We start from the raw sequence: 18,324 nt of genomic DNA on the forward strand, positions 1-18,324 counted from the left end.
GTTCTCTCGCTTCCTAACATGGAGCATGGGAGTTAGACATCCCATTTCTAGACTGCACGGGACTTCACGCGGCACACTGCTCTGAAAAGACTATGAATTCTAAATCCAGTGCCTTCAGAAATCTGATATCCTTTGGAAGAGCTAAGTGGGTCTGTCATATTGGTCAATTTTTTGGTAGAGGATTTCTAGAAAATTCTCATGCTGATAAATTTGTGACCTTCTAGCCCATAGTACATTGGGCCTTGACTTCTTTAGAGAGAAAGGAAATGGATTCTGTGCAGTTTAAAATTTAAAAAGCCATCATACCGTTTAAGCACACAGTTATTAACAGGAACGTATCATCTAAATGACGTAGATTCTACAGATGAGGCTCCACTACAAAAAATCTCCAGGGAAGTACAGACTTGTACTTTGCCCAGGCAGATGGAAGCATTTCCTGAAATGTGATGTTAAATTATGGGCTGGGAAGTGGGACAGTGAAGGGAACACTAGAGCTACAGAAGCAAGAAATGGGGTTCAAATCACAGGACCCACATAGCCAGATAAGCAAGGCAGACCACATGAATCACTCACTCTAATCTTTGCAAGCCTGTCTCTATTGTTGTGCCTGTTTTGAGAACCCCAAAAGACCACCAAGGAACTAATTCCCATGCAATCACACTAGGGTCTTTGCTCAAGCTCAAGCCCGGATCACACCATTATCACTGATGCAGCAGGCGTATTTCCTAGCTAGGCACACATCTGATGGGGAGGGGCTATTATGGAATTTGTTGTCCTTTAAAATGATTGGCTGGTGCTGGGAGCCAAACCATAAACTTCTGTAAGTCAATTTCTTTAGGTACAACTGTAATCTCTGCTTTCCTCCCAATTGGTGTTGGTTAGGGAGTGACCTGGATACTGGTGCTAGGTGCAGGCTTGTTGGTTAACCTTAGGTCAGGCTTTCTAAGATGGAGTTGGTTTGGTCTCTCACTATGACCCACCTGGCTCCTAAGCACAAGCTGATGAGCTAGAGTAGCTTGCGCTTAGGAGCCAGGTGGGCTGTGAGATACAGCTAGGCTGCCTAGCTGCCTGTTTTTCTGTGATGGTGATACATGGAGGCTGCTGTGCCTGCCTGGCTTTCTATGGGGGTAATAAATGCAGGCTGCTATGCCTGCCTGGCCTTCTTTGTGGTTTTAGTCAAAAAACCTGCTTCAGTAAGAAAGGTGGAAAGCAGTTGAGAAAGGCACACCCACCTTCAATCTCTGGTCTCCCTACACATGTACTTAGAAACCTGTATACGTACACAAATGAACCCCACACATACAAGCACACATACAAGCACACATACACACAAGCACTCTGCACACACATATGCATACACATATGCACACAACTTTTTTCTAAGTTCTGAACTTAAAATAATTAAGGATGCATTGAATCATAATTTATTTATTAAGAAGTGAACTATGAAGACATTCTTTAAAAGGTGAGGTTTGGTCCCTTTGCATTCTTGTTTGTTAGTGTGGACATTATAACTTGGGCCTCCAGGAGTGTCGATGACTGCGATGGGCATAAAGGGTGTGTGTGTGTGTGTGTGTGTGTGTGTGTGTGTGTGTGTATAACTTTTGAGGAATATCCTCTCTGCCAAGGTTAATGGCCCCATGATGATCAGTAGGAGTCTGGGAGGCGAGGGTGTGTCTAATGTCTCAGCAAAATGGTAGAACACTGTGGTCTTTAGGACAGTTCTAAGGCTGTAGGAAAGAGTGCTGAAAGCATGAGTTCAAAAATATATAATTTCTCAACTTTACAAAATATAAGGATGCAATATGAATTGTATAGAGCTTCAAAGATCTAAAGGACAGAGGAGCTGCACTATAAGCCAGCCTGACAGATACTAGGGAAGGAAATAAAGAGATTTAGGGAGTGGTGATTGCAGGGCAAGATCCCACCTAGCTAATTTTTGTTTGTTTGTTTGCTTATGCTTACAAAGGCAGAAAGATTCCTGAGTTCAAGGTCAGAGAGTATATGTCTAGGCCCAGGTATGGTAGGGATGGTAATTTCAGGGTGGGGTCCTGGGTCCCACCCAGCTGTCTTATTGTCTGTGTTTGTGCTAGCTGTCTCTTTCTAAGAATCAAGCTGCTGGGGTAATGGGATTCTGATTCATAGGATAATCAAAAGGAAACCTGGGCAATGCCTGAATTGATATGGAAATAAAAGACTGGGCTTTGATCTGCAAGAGTTGAGCTATCAAGAGAGTTTTTAGAATAGCAAAAGAAAGCTATCTGGAGCACAACACACATACACACACACACACACACACACACACACACACACACACACACGCACAGAGACAGAGACAGAGACAGAGACAGAGACAGAGACAGAGAGAGACAGAGAGAGTACAATCTGGAAACTGTCTTGAGCCGAACATAAGCCATCAGCTTGGACCCACAATTTGGCTTCGAGTCATTTGTTTTGCCATTCTCAAACACCCCTTCTCTCAAAACCCCTCTCCAAGCTGAGGCTGGCCCTTGGCAATGACTAATATGAAATCAGGGGGCAGAATTCCATTTTTTCTCCCTCCCTTCCCAGTCACTTAATAAGAATGGTAATGTGTGCATGTGTATTTATATGTGTGTGTTTTATGTTCATGAATGTGAAGGTGCCTGTGGAGCCAGACAAGGCATCGGGTCACTGGGAGTGGACTTAGAAATGGTTGTAAACTGTTCACCATGGGTGCTGGGAACCAGTCTCTGCAAGAGAAATGCTCTTAATTGCTGATCCATCTCTCCAGCCCCAAGATGAAGTATAATAAACAAAAAGACAGTCTTGCATAAAATCCCATGTAACTAACATGTTTTTGTTGGTAGAAGTATTATCATTACCAATCAGCGTAATGCTCTTACTGGAAAATACCCAATTTAATAAATGATGATTTAATATAAGATTGCAATAATAAAAATGTAGAATCTACTTTAAGTAGGGGATGGTCCTATCATATCTTAATTAGAACTCATGTATGGGGACCATGCTCTAAGATAAAAATTTAGATCATTGTAAGTGTCAGGAGGAGAGGAGCCAGCGAAAGGTCAGAGGGAACCTGGTAGCTTCCTGGCACCTGTGAAAAGTCACACTTGTGAGCCAGAGCACATGGCTGGGGCAGTTTGGGTTTTATGATATGACTTTCCCAACTGTGACGGCGTTTTGGAAGCATAGGGGCCTGCGCTGAAGAGCATGTCTGTGTCTTATGACAGCTCTTTCATTTGAGGTGGGCAGCCTTCTGCCAGGGATATTGGAGACAATTTTAGCACCGGAAGGGACAGGGAGGGGTGGTCTTCAGGGTTATTTCCTGTTCTGAAGCTTTGTAGGTTTCTGTTGTCTGAGCCACAAGCTGATACTAAGAGAAGAAAAGGTACCCATGTTCTATTCTCAATTCTGCTGTTGGCCCTCTCAGCACCTTCAGGTTGTTCATGCCTCCTTCCCATGTTTCTATGTGTACAGTGGAGGCACTTGGCTCGTGTGCTCATTTACATGTGATGCACAGCTGTAGTGTTCTAGCAGTAATGGTAGAATTCCTTCTCTCCTTCTAGATTTACTAAGTGAACTTCTGAAAGAAACTATTATTACACTCTTATTTATTCAGTCTTTTATTCATATGAGTGGATTTATGGACATTTTGTTATTTGGATTATAACCTAATATTAATTTTGTTGTCCAAGTTATGTCAGATTTGGCCACTGGAAGACCTGGAATATATTTTTTTCGTTTTAAATCTTTTTAGACAGCATCTTGGGCTTTCACTCTATAGATCATACAGTCTTGGAATTCACTATGTAGCTCAGGCTGAACTCTTGAACTCTTGGTTATTCTCCAACGACTCCAGCTGTGTGTGTGTGTGTGTGTGTGTGTGTGTGTGTGTGTGTGTGTGTGGTGTGAGTGTATGTGTGGAGTGTGTGTATTTGTGTGTGTGTGTGTAGCTTCTGGGATTGAATGCAGGGCCTTGAACATACTAGTCAAGTGCTCTGCAGCCTAGACTTAGGTTTTAATGTTACAGGGTACAACAACAAAAAAAATTTGTTGTGGTTTTGACCAATGACAGCTACTGTTTAAGGAATGGCACTGTTAAAGCTGGTGTAGCTGGTCATTACAGAATAGTCCAAGTTATCAGAAAGGATTATCTCTTTATTCCTTCTTCCTGAGTATGTATTTGTGTGGGCAGATTTTTTTCATGTTGTGTCCATTAAAATAACATATTGTGATAAACTGAATACAGAAATAAACATAATTCATCCGTCTTGTATGAAGCCAGACAGTCTGTTCAAGAATTTGTAAAAATATAAACAACATCACTCTTCACACTATTTTAGCTTCACAGCATCTGTTGTTGACTTTTATGTAAAATGCGCTTAGTCCGTTATATTTTCTTTTTATTTTTGAGACAGGGTATCACCATGTAGCTTTGGCTCGCTTGAAGCTCACTATGTAGACCAGGTTCAGTTAGGCTTTCATTGGCTGTGAATAGACATCATGACCATGACAACTTTTATAAAAGAAACAATTTAATTGGGGCTGTCTTTAAAGTTCAGAGGTCTAGTCCGTTATCATCATGGAGTGAAACATGATGGCATGCAGGCAGACATGGTGCTGGAAAGGTGGCTAAGAGTTCTGTATATGGATCCACAAGTAGGAGAGAGGGAGAGAGAGAGAGAGAGAGACAGACAGACACAGACACAGACACAGACACAGACACAGACACACACAGACACAGACACAGACACAGACACACACAGACACAGACACAGACACAGACACAGACACACACAGACACAGACACAGACGACACAGACACACAGACACAGACACAGACACAGACAGACACAGACACAGACACAGACACAGACACAGACACACACAGACACAGACACAGACACAGACACAGACACAGACACAGACACAGACACAGACACAGACAGGGCCTGGCTCGGGCTTCTGAAATCTGAAAGTCCACCCTCAGTGACACACTTCCCCTAACAAGGCTATATCTACTCCAAGGTCATACCCTATGAGCCTATTTGGGGGGGGGGGGGTCATTTTCATTTAAATTACCATACAGGCTGTCCTCGATCTCACAGAGATCTGCTTACCTCTGCCTTTTAGTGCTGGAACTAAAGGCATACATCACTACACCACACTACTCTGTTATTTTTAAATGGATTAGTATATGTTTTTCAAATTAATCATTTGAAAATTTTGTTGGTAAATGTTTATAGTTGTAGTATACTTTGAAAACACTTTTTTGAGTTGCTGAATTATTTTCAAGAGTCTAAAGGGATTCTTGGACCAAAATGTTTGAGAACCATCTCTCTAAGCCATGTTTTGATTATAGAATATTCAACTCTTTTTTTCTCACCTTGACAGTTTTCTAGCAAAGGTTTTTGCTCTTCCTTGTCAATGTGCACTGAAGGAATAAGGTCATTCAGTTTATTGTATAATTGAATACCACATAAAAAGTCATCCTTAGATGTGAAACTCTGAGGGGAGTCAGTAAATATTTATTGACTGAACGAATAAATACTGGTATTTATTATTCTTTCTCAATTCAGATCAGCAATGAAATTGAGAATGTGACAGAGGAGCCCACACAACCAGCTGCTGAACAGATTGCGGAATTCAGCATCCAACTTCTGGGGAAGCGATACAGTGAAGAACTGCGGGATCCCTCCAGCGCCCTCTACCGGCTCCTCGTGGAAGAGTTTATTTCAGAGGTGCGTGGTTTATTATTACTATTTTTAAAGCTTTTAGACGGAGCTTTAATTTCTTTCTGACATGTGCATTATAGGAAACCAAAATCACCCGTGAGTGGTTCAGTTGATTGGATGATATGGTTGTTTTGGGGCACTAACTCTCTCATAACAACAACAGTGGTTATGGGTAAGTTAAGGATTCAAGCGGCCCGTCTACTTACCAGCTTCCTACGGTTGAAGCTTAACCATTTATTTCATCCGAAAATTTTGTGAAAAGTTCAGAGACACAAACTCTCTTTTAGAAACAAAATTTTTCTACCCATTAACAAATAAATGTTCTTTGCAACTCACCACAGTCAAAAAATAGTGAATTCTATGCTTAATTTCAGCTTGACGATGTTAGAACTAATAAATGTCTCTGAACAGCTATAGACTGCCTTTTTTTTTTTTTTTTGAGGCAAAGTTTTTCAGTGTAGCCCTGGCCTATCCTAGAACTCACCGTAGAAGAGGCTTATAGGATGTAATTATTTAAAAAACAAACCACGCTAAAGCCGACAACAACGTGGTCTCCCCTCCTTAGGGGAAAATTCCGCGACAGAGGCTGGCTTTGAATGCAGAGATCTGCCTGCCTCTGTCTCCTGACTGCTGAGATTAAAGGCGAGCGCCACTGCCTCCTGGCTCAGCTTTATTTTCTTAGTTTGGACACTTTTAAGTAGGTCACTCACAGGTAATGCGTATGCAAAGTTAAGAAACACTAGAGGAATGTGGAAATGAATCCCCTTTGTCTCTGTCCTCTGGTGAGAGGTTTTTTAAAAAGAGTTTTTTTCCCCTAGGGGATGGAGAGATGGCTCAGTGGTTAAGAACACTGACTGCTCTTCCAGAGGTCCTGAGTTCAATTCCCAGCAACCACATGGTGGCTCACAACCACCTGTAATGGGATCTGATGCTCTCTTCTGGTGTCTGAAGACAGCCATAGTGTACTTAGATACATTAAACAAACAAACAAACAAACAAACAAACAAATCTTTAAAAATCCGTAAGTATTCTGGATCGAGTTTGCTGCTGAATTCTTCCACTATACATCATCCAGACCTGGTTCCCTTCTTGTGAGCCTTTGTTCTTCTGTAGTATGGTGCTGAGTGCCATCAGCTCTTGTACGTGGTAACTGGGCACACCGTTTCTTCCTGTTTAATTTCTTTTCAATCCCTACTTGATTGACTTCTCCTTGACCAAGTTTGTTAATTCCATTACCTTGGCTTAATTTCCTTCCCCGTCATTGTGTCCAGATGGGAAACGAAAAATATGCGTCTGTCAGCCAAATAGCATCATCACGACCATCAGACATGGGGGCAGTGTAGGCCAGACAATTCGTTTTCCTAACTGTGCGGCCAAGTTGCAGGGCTGTGTGGTATGTGGAAGAAATGTCAGCCAGGCCGGTGGCCACCTGGCATCAGAGACTGTCTTGAATTGGCCGTCTGGCTTTCCTGACTGGATTAAGGAACTTTTAATAAGCTTCATCATTTCAGTAAACAGCTGCAGGAGTGACTGGAGATTTAGAGGAAATCTGATAAATACTCTGAAAGGGGTCCCGTCAGTGATCCGTGGCCACCAAGAGGTGATCTGAGGGTGAGGAATGGTCGGGGCAACTATGAGTCACCCTTTCTCCTTTCCTGGCTATTGCCTGTACCATCATCACCTTCTGACCCAGAGTGACATGTGACCTAATAACTATTTCTTTACGTGGAAGGCTCCCCTCTTCCCCCTCTCTTTCCCCTCCCTCTCTCCCCTTCCCCCTGTGTGTGTGTATGTGTGTGTGTGTGTGTGTGTGTGTGTGTGTGCGTGCAGGCAGGAACATGTGCTTGTGTGTATGTGCTTGTGTGTGTGTGTTCAGAATGTCCTGAAGGAAATTGCCATTCTACCTTCTGCAGACAACACCGGCCCTTTCAATGCTCTCCTTCAATGGCATAGGTACAGAGGTTGCTCCCTTGTGTTACCTCCTAAATAATACTGGGAATCAGGGAAGTGAGCCTGCTTGAACGAGAGGAGGTTCAGACACCGTAACTCTTTTAAAATTATTATTTATTATTAATTTATTTATTCATTTTACATCCCAATATCAGCCCTACTCTGGTCCTAGTTTCTCCCTCTTGCAGCTCCTCCCCCATTCCCTCCTCCCCTTCTTCTCTGAGAAGGAGGAACCCATCAGTCACTGCACTTCTCTCACTGAGGCCAGATAAGGTTGAGCAGTTAGGGGACGGGAATCCACAGGCAGGCAACAAGTTCAGGCACAGCACTCCCATCTGCTCCAGTTGTTGGGGGACCCGTATGAAGACCAAGTTGTACATCTGCTACATACGTGCAGGGGGCCCAGGGCCAGTTTGTGCTCACTCTTTTGTTCAGTCTCCGAGAGCCCCCAAGGGTCCAGTTTCATTGATTCTGTTGGTCTTCCTGTGGAGTCCCTCTTCTCTTTGGGTTCCTCAATGTTTCTCCAACTTTTCCACCAGACTCCCCGAGCTCCATCTTATGTTTGGCTGTGGGTCTCTGCATCTGTTTACATTGGCTGCTAGGTGGAGCCTCTCAGAGGACAGTTATGCGAGACTCCTGTCTGTAACCATAACAGTATCATTAATAGCATCAGGGATTGGTTCTTGCCCATGGGATGGGTCTCAATTTGGGGCAGTTATTAGTTGGCCATTTCCTTCATCTCTGCTCTGTGTTTGTCCTTGCACATCTTGTAGGCAGGGCACATTTTAGCTCAAAGGTTTTGTGGGTGGTTGCTGTCCTTATCCTTCCACTGGGAGTCCTGGCTGACTTCAGGCAGTGGCCACTTCAGGATCCATATCCCCACTTAGCACCCTGCCCCTCCCCATCTTAGGTTTCTGGAGCGTCCTAGAGATGCCCCTAGCCCCTGCTGACTGCTGTTCTCTCCTCTGTTCTCCCTATATCCAATCCCCTCTCCTCATTCCCTCTACTACCCAGTTCCCTCCTTCCATCCACCTTGAAATCTATTTTATTTCCCCTTCTGAGAAAGATTTAACCAGCCTCCTTTGGACCTTCCTTGTTACTTGGCTTCTTTGGGTCTGTGGATTGTAGCATGGTTCTCCTGTACTTTATTGCGGCTTATATCCACAGTGAGTACAAACCATGCATGTCCTTCTGGGTTACCCCACTCATGATATTTTCTACCATAATTTTTTTATGAGGTTACTAGAGAGAGCATGGCAAACCTGAGGCCATATCGAGTTTGACAGAAAGGGCTCAAGATAGTATAAATGTGGGGGGATCTGAGGAAGGCAGGCACAGTATAGGAAAGGCAGCTACTCTACTGTGCTTCTACAGGCTGAGGTCAACTGTTTGCGTGTGGGGATGCAGATACGTATCTTTACCTTTTAGTATCTTTACCTTTTAGGTGGGGCTTCGGAGGCAGGAACCTGTTCATGGTTATTTCAGCCTCTAAATGAGCAGAATGAAAAAAATCAGGTCTCTCTCTCTCTCTTTCTCTGTGTATGTGGTGTATATGTGTGATTCAACCTGGATGTGGAGGTCAGAGGACAACTTCCATTTTGGTTCTTGCTTTATACCTTGGTTGAGACAGAGTTTCTGTTGTTTGCTGATGTGTGTCTCAGGCTGTCTGACCTGCTGGCTCCCAGGCATTCTCCTGCCTTGGCCTCCTACCCGGACCACTGGGATTACAGATGCTCTTTAGGGCATCTGGCTTTATGTCAGTTTCTGGGCATCAGAATCCAGGTCGTCACACTTGCATAACAAACATTTTACCCAGTGAGCCATCTCTGTCTCGTCTATCCACTTGCCTTTCAAAGTGGTCCTTCCTTTGTCCCTTACAGAGGCTCCTTCAGAGACTATAATGAGTGTCTCAGTTTCAAATGTATCATGGGACAGGAGTAACAGGAAAGGATAATGTAGCTCAATGGGCAGAATATGGATGGCAGTGTTAGATAACTGACTTTTGAGAAGCTTCTGAGCCAGCTGTTCTTGAATTCTTTAAACAGGACCTTCTGTGAACCAAGATTTTAAAAATTGTACTCCCTGACATTATGAGGAATTGGTTAGAAGCTTCCTAATTTTTGAGACAGGATGTATTTTTGAACCAGGAGCTTGCCCATTTAGGATGGCCAGCAAGCCTCAGAGATCCTCCTGTCTCTCCCTTCCCGGCCCTGGAATTCCAGGCTTTTCCATGTGGGTGTTGGGACTCAAACTCAGGCACTCATGCTTGCATGGTAGGGGCATTATTGACTGAGCCGTTTTAATAGCCCCTTGAATTCTTTGTTTTTGAACTAAGAAGATCTGCAGTGAACCAAGATTTTAAAAAGCACTACTCCCCTGATTTTGTGAAATGCAGTTAAAGGAGAAGTCTCTATGGCCCCTAATATTTCTATGTTCTTGTGTCAGCCCCAAACTCATCCACCTGGTAAGCCACCCTTGGGATTATTATGGATTAAATATTAACTTTTGTTTAAACACATATTTTAATATAATTAGATTATTTTTAGATTCCCAGTCTGGCATTCTGTCTCTCTCTCTAGTCACTGAGCTCTGATGGAAAGATGTGGTGGCTTTTTAAAGGCTTGGTATTAAACCCAGCTTTCATAGATGTGACGCTTATAAATTGATATTTTAACCAATGGAGTTATCTGGCCACTGCTTCTTAATTTTGGGCCTTGTAGACTTTTTTTTTTTTTTTTTGAATGCTGAATGTGTTCCTAGTTCTCTTGTGATGTGGAGACAGGAAGCAGACACTCTCAGACATGTTCACACTTACAGAAAACAGACACTCAACTCTGCCAGGGTGCTAGCTGAACCCAGCTTCCCAACTGGGACAGGGACATTTAAAAATGCTGTTATACAAGTACTATTAGAGTGTATTAAAGTATGCTTTTCATAAATTAAAAAATAAAATTAAAGCACATTAAAATCATAAAAGACAAAATGGCAAAGCAATTATGACAGTCTTGTGGCAGACACTATTTTCTATCACGATTGTAATCATGGTCACTTTTTAATCTATGTGTACAAGCTCTGATAATTGTAAGATATCTTTAGCTCTGATAATTTTAAGATAAGAGTCTGTTTTTTATTCTGCTCTGTAAAGCATCTGAAATATATATTTGCATATTCTACATAGTTGCCATCTTTATTTTCGTTTTCTTAACAGGTTGAAAAAGCATTCACAGGGTTACCTGGCTACAAGGGCATCCGTGTTCTGGAATTCAGGTAAAGAGATACGCTCTGAAAATGCATGTGCACAGTGCTGCTCTTTGAATGGAAAAGCCTGGTGTCCATCTCGTATTCTAGCAGCATGTGATTGGAGTGCTATAATAGCGTTCCTTGTGGTAAATTAGTATCCCAACACTAGCCTGATACAGATGCAACTGAGCTAATGAGAGCAAAGCGATGTATCATGGAGTTGTAGCTTGGCCTGTAGGGTAGACCACAGTAAGAATCGAGGCTTTGTGTTACAAGTTACAGAGCTCTCCTTTGCCTCTGGACCCTGGTTGGAGCCAGACTAAAAATGACTTCAGGCCTTTTCTGGCGCTTCTCAAGGTTGTAGTGAGGTGACTGTCAATCCTCAGAGCAGACACTTCCAGCCCTCCCTTTCCAGAGGAAGGAACAGGTTTGAAGGATTGAACTTGCCTACTGTGGACAAGCAGTTCTCACCTGAGGGTGGAAGAGAGGTTTTGAAACAAAATAGTTTGTATCTTAGTGCTCGTTCTTAAGCTCCTTGCATGAGTCTCCCACCAAGGGAACTGGCCATAGCCCTTGCCCAGTTGTTGGATATAAGGAGGTGGGTTGGGGCTGGCCTGAACATTCTCAGCAGGACACACAGTGGCAACAATAACAGCGAGTGTCTATGTAGCACTTGTAGTGTGCTTCTGTGTGTGTGTGTGTGCTCACTCGTGTGTGTACATGTGTGATGCATGTGTATGAATGTGTGTGAGCATGTGTGTGTTCGAATGTTTGTGAGTATGCATATGTGTGTGTGTGACTGTGTATATGTGTGTGTATGCATGTGTGTGTATGTGTTTGCACATGAGTATGTATATATATATATATATATATATATATATATATATATATATATACATACATATATATGTATATAGATGTGTTTCACTGTGTGTATGTGTGTGTTCATGTGGCAGAGAAAATAGAAATTATTGACCCGAGGGCACACAGCTACTTAGGGCAGAGAGGGTAACTATCTACCTGACCTCATGCCACAACAGCCCTTCTAGTTGACCCGCGACCATGTTCACATAATGTTTCTTCATGATTACCAGAAGGAGGGCCTTTGAAGATCTCACTCATTTGGTAGCATGTGACACAACATGGCTGTTGATCCATCTTGTCCAGCTTGTCTGGCTTGGAATACAGCCTGTGCACCTTGGATTGTATGGTTCTTAGTGTATTACTCGATCTCAACTTTTGCTCTGTATAGAATGAATTTACCTGTGAGTCCTGCTTTATTAAAAATGCTTTCTTGGTACTTTGGGTAAATCAATAGTGTCTTTCTTCCGTAGTCTCTTTACATGCAGTGTGGATATTGGCAGTCCTTAATGAATCTAGTGAGGAGTAAGTGAATTAAGTTCGTGAAATACTTAGCACAGTTTCAGGAGTAGGAGAACTATTTTTAACAAAAAATTTATTATTTTGTGAATATGGATGTTTTACCTATGTGTCTGTGCACTACATGTGTGCAGTCCCCCTAGACACTAAAAGAGGATGTCAGATCTCTGGGGACTAGAGTTACAGGCAGTTATAAGCCAAGATGTGGGTGCTGGACATCCAATCAGCGTCCTCTGGAAAAGCAGCTAGTGCTCCTAACTGCTGAGAACGTCTCTAGACTAAGAAGTTCTGTTTGATTCCTGTTAAGTAAGCAAACATCGGAAGCTGTGCCATGTCCTGTAGGCTAGCTGGTATGACCCTTACTGACTGCCTAATACTTGTAATTATAAGTCATTACAATTACATTATTATACATTACATAGTTGAAAGTCATCTTTTTTTGGCTTTCTTTTTAATATTTACTTTTTTATTACATGGTCATTGGTGTTTGACCTGCATGCATGCCTAAGTGAGGGTGTGGGATCCCCTGGAACTGGGGTTAAAGACAGTTGAGAGCTGCCATGTGGGTGCTGAGAATTGAACCTGGGTACTCTGGAAAAGCATCCAGTGCTCTTAACCAATGAGCCACTTCCCCAGACCCCACCCCCTTCCTCAGACCCCACCCACTTCTCCAGACCCCACCCACTTCCCCAGACCCCACCCCCTTTTTACTCTCTTTTCTTTTTCCACATTTAAGCCATTTAATTTTAATGTCATGCCATTTGGACTTCTTTTCTTTTTTTTTTTCTTCCTCGAAAAATATTTTAATTTTCTTTTGAAACCAAGCTGCAAGGCTAAGAGCCAAAGATTGCAGTTAATCACTTAGACATATTGCTAATCAGAATTTTTGGTTTTCGTCCATTTTTATACATGTATTATGATTGTTATCCTTTGAGAATTTCAGGCATTTTGAGCATATTTGCCCCCCCCCCCAACTCCTCCCAGATCTCCCCCTTCCCTCCCACCTCACTTGGCTTCCTTTGTATATTGTTCTTTGAGGAGGAATATATGGTGTATATGTTCGTGGTTAATCTCATCATTCTCTTACAATTAAATATTTGGGTTGTTTTTTCCTTTTTTTTAACCAAAAAAAAAAAAAATCACTGTGGTAAATCTGTATAATACATTGCTAGAATTAGAATTGCTGGCAGGATTTGTATGTACTTACTTTTTTAAAATTAGGAATGAATTTTATTATTTCCATGAATGGAATTAAATACATACCATATACAGATCAAAAGGAAAACAGAGTGGTGGATAGGAAAAACAGAACCACTTCTCCTTTTGATAAGCAACCTGTTAGCAGCCTCTCATATGCTGCAGATGGACCTCAGTCGGGTCCTCAATCCGCAGGAAAACTCAGGGTTCGGGTTACAGGCGAGCAAGGAGTTGGCTCGGATGACAAACAGACATGGACACACAGAGAGTGTGTGTCTGAATGTAATTTTGTCAAAGTTAGCATCAGATATTTATAATATAGAAGAAAACAAAGAAGTAGGGTGCCACAGCAGGCAAGGTACATTGAAGTTATGTGACACAAAACAGAGGAATGCCTTGAAAGGACTGGCAGGAACCAGGCAATGTTTACAGTTAAGATAAAAGCAGCCCTGCCTAGAGTCAGCTAATGACAGGGGCTAGGAGAGGATTTCGCAACCTAGTCACAATGCTATTCTTTTGAGCCTTGTGAAAGCTTGCACCAGGGGGTTCTGCTCTAGCAGACCTTTTCATGAATAATGCACTACTATAGTTCCTCCTTAAGCCACAACCCTCCTTTTTCCTAGACCATGGTAAATTATTGGATATGGGAATGCCAAGGTTCCAGGAGACTAAGTTTCCATGAACTTTTAGCCTCGGGACTGTGTCCAGGTTTCTAGGCCTGTCACGTGAGTCACTACTGGAGTGCATGTAGCACCATATTTTTACAAAGATAGTCTATGAAAACACTAACATGTGAATATATATATATATATATATGTATATATATATATATATATATATTACACTTTAGATGTTTACAGACACAATAGAAGAGGGCATCGGATCCCATTACAGATGGTTGTGAGCCACCATGTGGTTGCTGGGAATTGAACTCAAGATCTCTGGAAGAGCAGTCAGTGCTCTTAATCTCTCCAGCCCAACACTAATGTTTTTTATAGAGTAACAATTCTCCTGTTTGGGAATATACACATAGGTTTTTTTTTTTTTTTTTTTGAATTGAGCTCATGAAAGTCACGGCTCCTGCCAGGATGTTGCTTGAGGGAGAACTACTCAGGCTGTCATATCTATTTATGTGAGGTACACATTTTATATTGTTTCATTCAGCATCATGTAAACTCATAGTGGATGCCACTGAAAATGTATTTCTGTTGATTTCCACTATGCCTATGGATCCTTCTGAAGGAAGAACGCTCTTGGATGTACGAACTGACATGTTCTCATTCACAAGTTTTCAAAACAGTTCAATCTGAACTGACTGCTCTCTACACAGACGTGGTATTGCAGGGTCCGCCTTTGCAGTAAGATGATTCATGTTAGTCCCACGATTGTGTAGCTGGAGACGGCTTCATCACCTCTCTTCTTAGCGGCTTATCCACTGAGGGTGAAAGAGTAGAGGCAGTACTCTCTTGTTTTCTCTGAATTCCTGCAGGCCATTTTCCACAAGCTAGACTGCAGATATGTCCTTGGGCTTGGAACACACAGGGAAATACAATAATCTGGATGAGTGACTAAGACAAAAGGAACTCCAGCCCTTGAATGGTTCTCTGAACATGGGACTTTGATGACAGCCAGTTAGGTTTCTGCTTTCTTTGAGTTGCTTCTCTTGAGAGACCAGTTTGTCAAACAATCAACTTGCCCTTATTCGTGGGACTCATGAGACAATCTCTGAGACACTGTTGCGCTCTCTCTTGGCTGACGTAAGCTCTAATTTATTTTTTATTAATTATTTTATTTATTTGCATTCCAAATGTTGCCCTCCCTCCTGTCCCCATTCATAGTTCTCCCCCTCATCTCCCCTTCCCTTCACTTCTGAGAGCACCCCCCCCCCCCCCCCCCCCCCCCCCGGCATTCCACCTCACTGGGGCATCAAGTCTCTATAGGATTAGGCACATCCTCTCCCACTGAGGCCAGACAAGGCAATCCTCTGTGATGTATATGTGAGGGGCCTCTAGCCAACCTGTGTAGGTGAGCTCTTTTCTTCATTGGCTTCTTTAGTTTTGTGGAGCACAGCACAATGTGGGAGAGAATTCCTTGACATTTGTGTGTGTGCTTGAAAACTGTCTCCTTAGGTCAGTCCCAGGTCAATAATAGTTTGATTAGGAGTGGGGTTATGCTTGGAAAATAACTTCCTTTAATGTTTCAAGATTATTGTTCTATTTTGTTTGTTATTCTAGAAAAAAAAGTTCATTTTTCATTTGTCTTTTACTCCGTAAGGAACTATAGGATTAATCTTTCTATTTTAAAAATTAAGTTCTGAAACAGATCTATATGTCTGTTTTTCTTCGATTCTACATTGCATTGCCCAAAGGACATTTTTTGAAAAATATTGGTGTTGTGTACTTTTCTCAAAGATTTATTTTTATTCATATATACATGTGCAGCTGCATTTGGCTATGAACACATGAATTAACTAATACCTGTAGAAGCCAGAGACATTGGCTCCTTAGAAACTAGGTTATGAGCTGCCTGATATGGGTGTTAAGACCTGACCTCAGGTCCTCTGGCTCTTAACTACTGAGCCATCTCTCCAGCCTGACATTTCTTTTTTTAAATTTTTTTTTATTTTTATTTTTTATTTATTACTTATTTTCCTCAATGACATTTCCAATGCTATCCCAAAAGTCCCCCATACCCTCCCCCCCCCACTTCCCTACCCACCCATTCTCATTTTTTTTGGCCCTGGCGTTCCCCTGTACTGGGGCATATAAAGTTTGTGTGTCCGATGGGCCTCTCTTTCCAGTGATGGCCGACTAGGCCATCTTTTGATACATACGTACCTAGAGTCAAGAGCTCCTGGGTACTGGTTAGTTCATAATGTTGTTGCACCTACAGGGTTGCAGATCTCTTTAGCTCCTTGGATACTTTCTCTAGCTCCTCCATTGGGGGCCCTGTGCTCCATCCAATAGCTGTGAGCATCCACTTATGTGTTTGCTAGGCCCCTGCCTAGTCTCACAAGAGACAGCTATATCTGGGTCCTTTCAGCAAAATCTTGCTAGTGTATACAGTGGTGTCAGCGTTTGGAAGCTGATTATGGGGTGGATCCCTAGATAAGGCAGTCTCTAGATGGTCCATCCTTTTGTCGCAGCTCCAAACTTTGTCTCTGTAACTCCTTCCATGGGTGTTTTGTTCCCAATTCTAAGAAGGGGCACAGTGTCCACACTTTGGTCTTCATTCTTCTAGAGTTTCATGCATTTGGCAAATTGTATCTTATATCTTGGGTATACTAAGTTTTGGGCTAGTATCCACTTATCAGTGAGTACATATTGTGTGATTGGGTTACCTCGCTCAGGACGATGCCCTCCAGGTCCATCCATTTGCCTAGGAATTTCATGAATTCATTCTTTTTAATAGCTGAGTAGTACTCCATTGTGTAAATGTACCACATTTTCTGTATCCATTCCTCTGTTGAGGGGCATCTGGGTTCTTTCCAGCTTCTGGCTATTATAAATAAGGCTGCTATGAACATAGTGGAGCATGTGTCCTTCATACTGGTTGGGACATCTTCTGGATATATGCCCAGAAGAGGTATTGCTGGATCCTCTGGTAGTACTATGTCCAATTTTCTAATTTTAATGCCAACAACCAAAGTCTTCTAATGATCTACCAAAGTGGTTATTTAACAAAGAGATAAATTACATATTTGTGAAGTACTTTTAGGGTAATTGAAACAAGTCTAAAAATCATTGCCTTTAAATGGCTTCCTTTTTTTTTTAACCTTCATTACTTTTTAAATCTTTTTAAATTTTTAAAAAATTTCTAGACAGGGTCTTTCTATGTAGGTCTGCCTGTCCTGGAACTACAGCCTGGACTCAAATTCACTTTCTTTTCTCTCTCTTTCTTTCTTTTACCTCCCTCCCTCCCTTCCTCCCCCTCTCCCTCCCTTCCCTTCCCTTCCCTTCCCTTCCCTTCCCTTCCCTTCCCTTCCCTTCCCTTCCCTTCCCTTCCCTTTCATCTCTCTCTCTTCCTATCTTCCTTCCTTCCTTCCTTCCTTCCTTCCTTCCTTCCTTCCTTCCTTCCTTCCTTCCTTCCTTCCTTCTTCTCTCTCTCTCTCTCTCTCTCTCTCTCTCTCTCTCTTTCTTTTGACTTCTAACACAGTAGACCTAATTTGGTGTATTTCACTTGAGAAGGCATTTTGAGCCGTGTGACTTGAACGGTGATGAAATCTGCACAGTGATGAATTATGTGACAATTAGAAAGGCAATTGAGCTCTAATTGATATTTTTGTTATTTTTCAGGGCCCCGGAGGAAAATGACAGGTAAAGTCCCTTGTGCTACTTTCTATGTTGTCCATTGTCAGCATCTAGTGTTAGGGTACAGGCTCAGTTCTCCAGTCTCTCCCTGTATCATACAAAATGCCATGACAGAAGTTGTAGCTTTTGAAGACCATAGCTTCCCTATTGTAACTTCTCAATGCTACTGGGCGAGAGTAGACACAGGTGATGCACTGTACACTAGAGAGCATAGCTCTCCAGTGAAGCTTTATTTATTCACTGGGTGTGCTGGTACATACCTGTAGCCTGAGTCCTTGTGAGGCCAAGGTAGTAGTACGATTGCAAGTTCAAAGCCAGCCTAGGTCTCAGAGTGAATTTCTCTGTTCAGACAAACAAAATACACAAACTTGCCAAGACAAAAACCATTTTATGAACACTGAAATAGGAATTCCATAGACATTAGGCTGAAGTTCTCTCCTAGCTGACTGGTAATTTAAACAATGAGTTAAAGTAGGAGTAAAGCCCATTAGCAAACATACTTTCAAGTC

General features: G+C 42.3%; 1 protein-coding gene across 3 annotated transcripts in view; it reads left to right on the top strand.

Moving 5' to 3' along the window:
- Impg2 (interphotoreceptor matrix proteoglycan 2) overlaps positions 1-18,324 on the top strand; it is a 69,915-nt gene that overhangs the window by 21,970 nt on the left and 29,621 nt on the right. For 2 of the 3 annotated variants that reach the window (XM_017316970.2, NM_174876.3), the window contains 3 exons: positions 5,583-5,744; positions 10,897-10,955; positions 17,801-17,821. In XM_017316970.2, coding sequence (XP_017172459.1) covers positions 5,583-5,744; positions 10,897-10,955; positions 17,801-17,821 — 242 coding nt within the window. The remainder of the gene's footprint in view (positions 1-5,582; positions 5,745-10,896; positions 10,956-17,800; positions 17,822-18,324) is intronic. The other variant, XM_017316971.2, reaches the window with a different exon arrangement.

This window comes from Mus musculus, chromosome 16, assembly GCF_000001635.26.
Source record: "Mus musculus strain C57BL/6J chromosome 16, GRCm38.p6 C57BL/6J".
Lineage (NCBI taxonomy): Eukaryota > Metazoa > Chordata > Mammalia > Rodentia > Muridae > Mus > Mus musculus.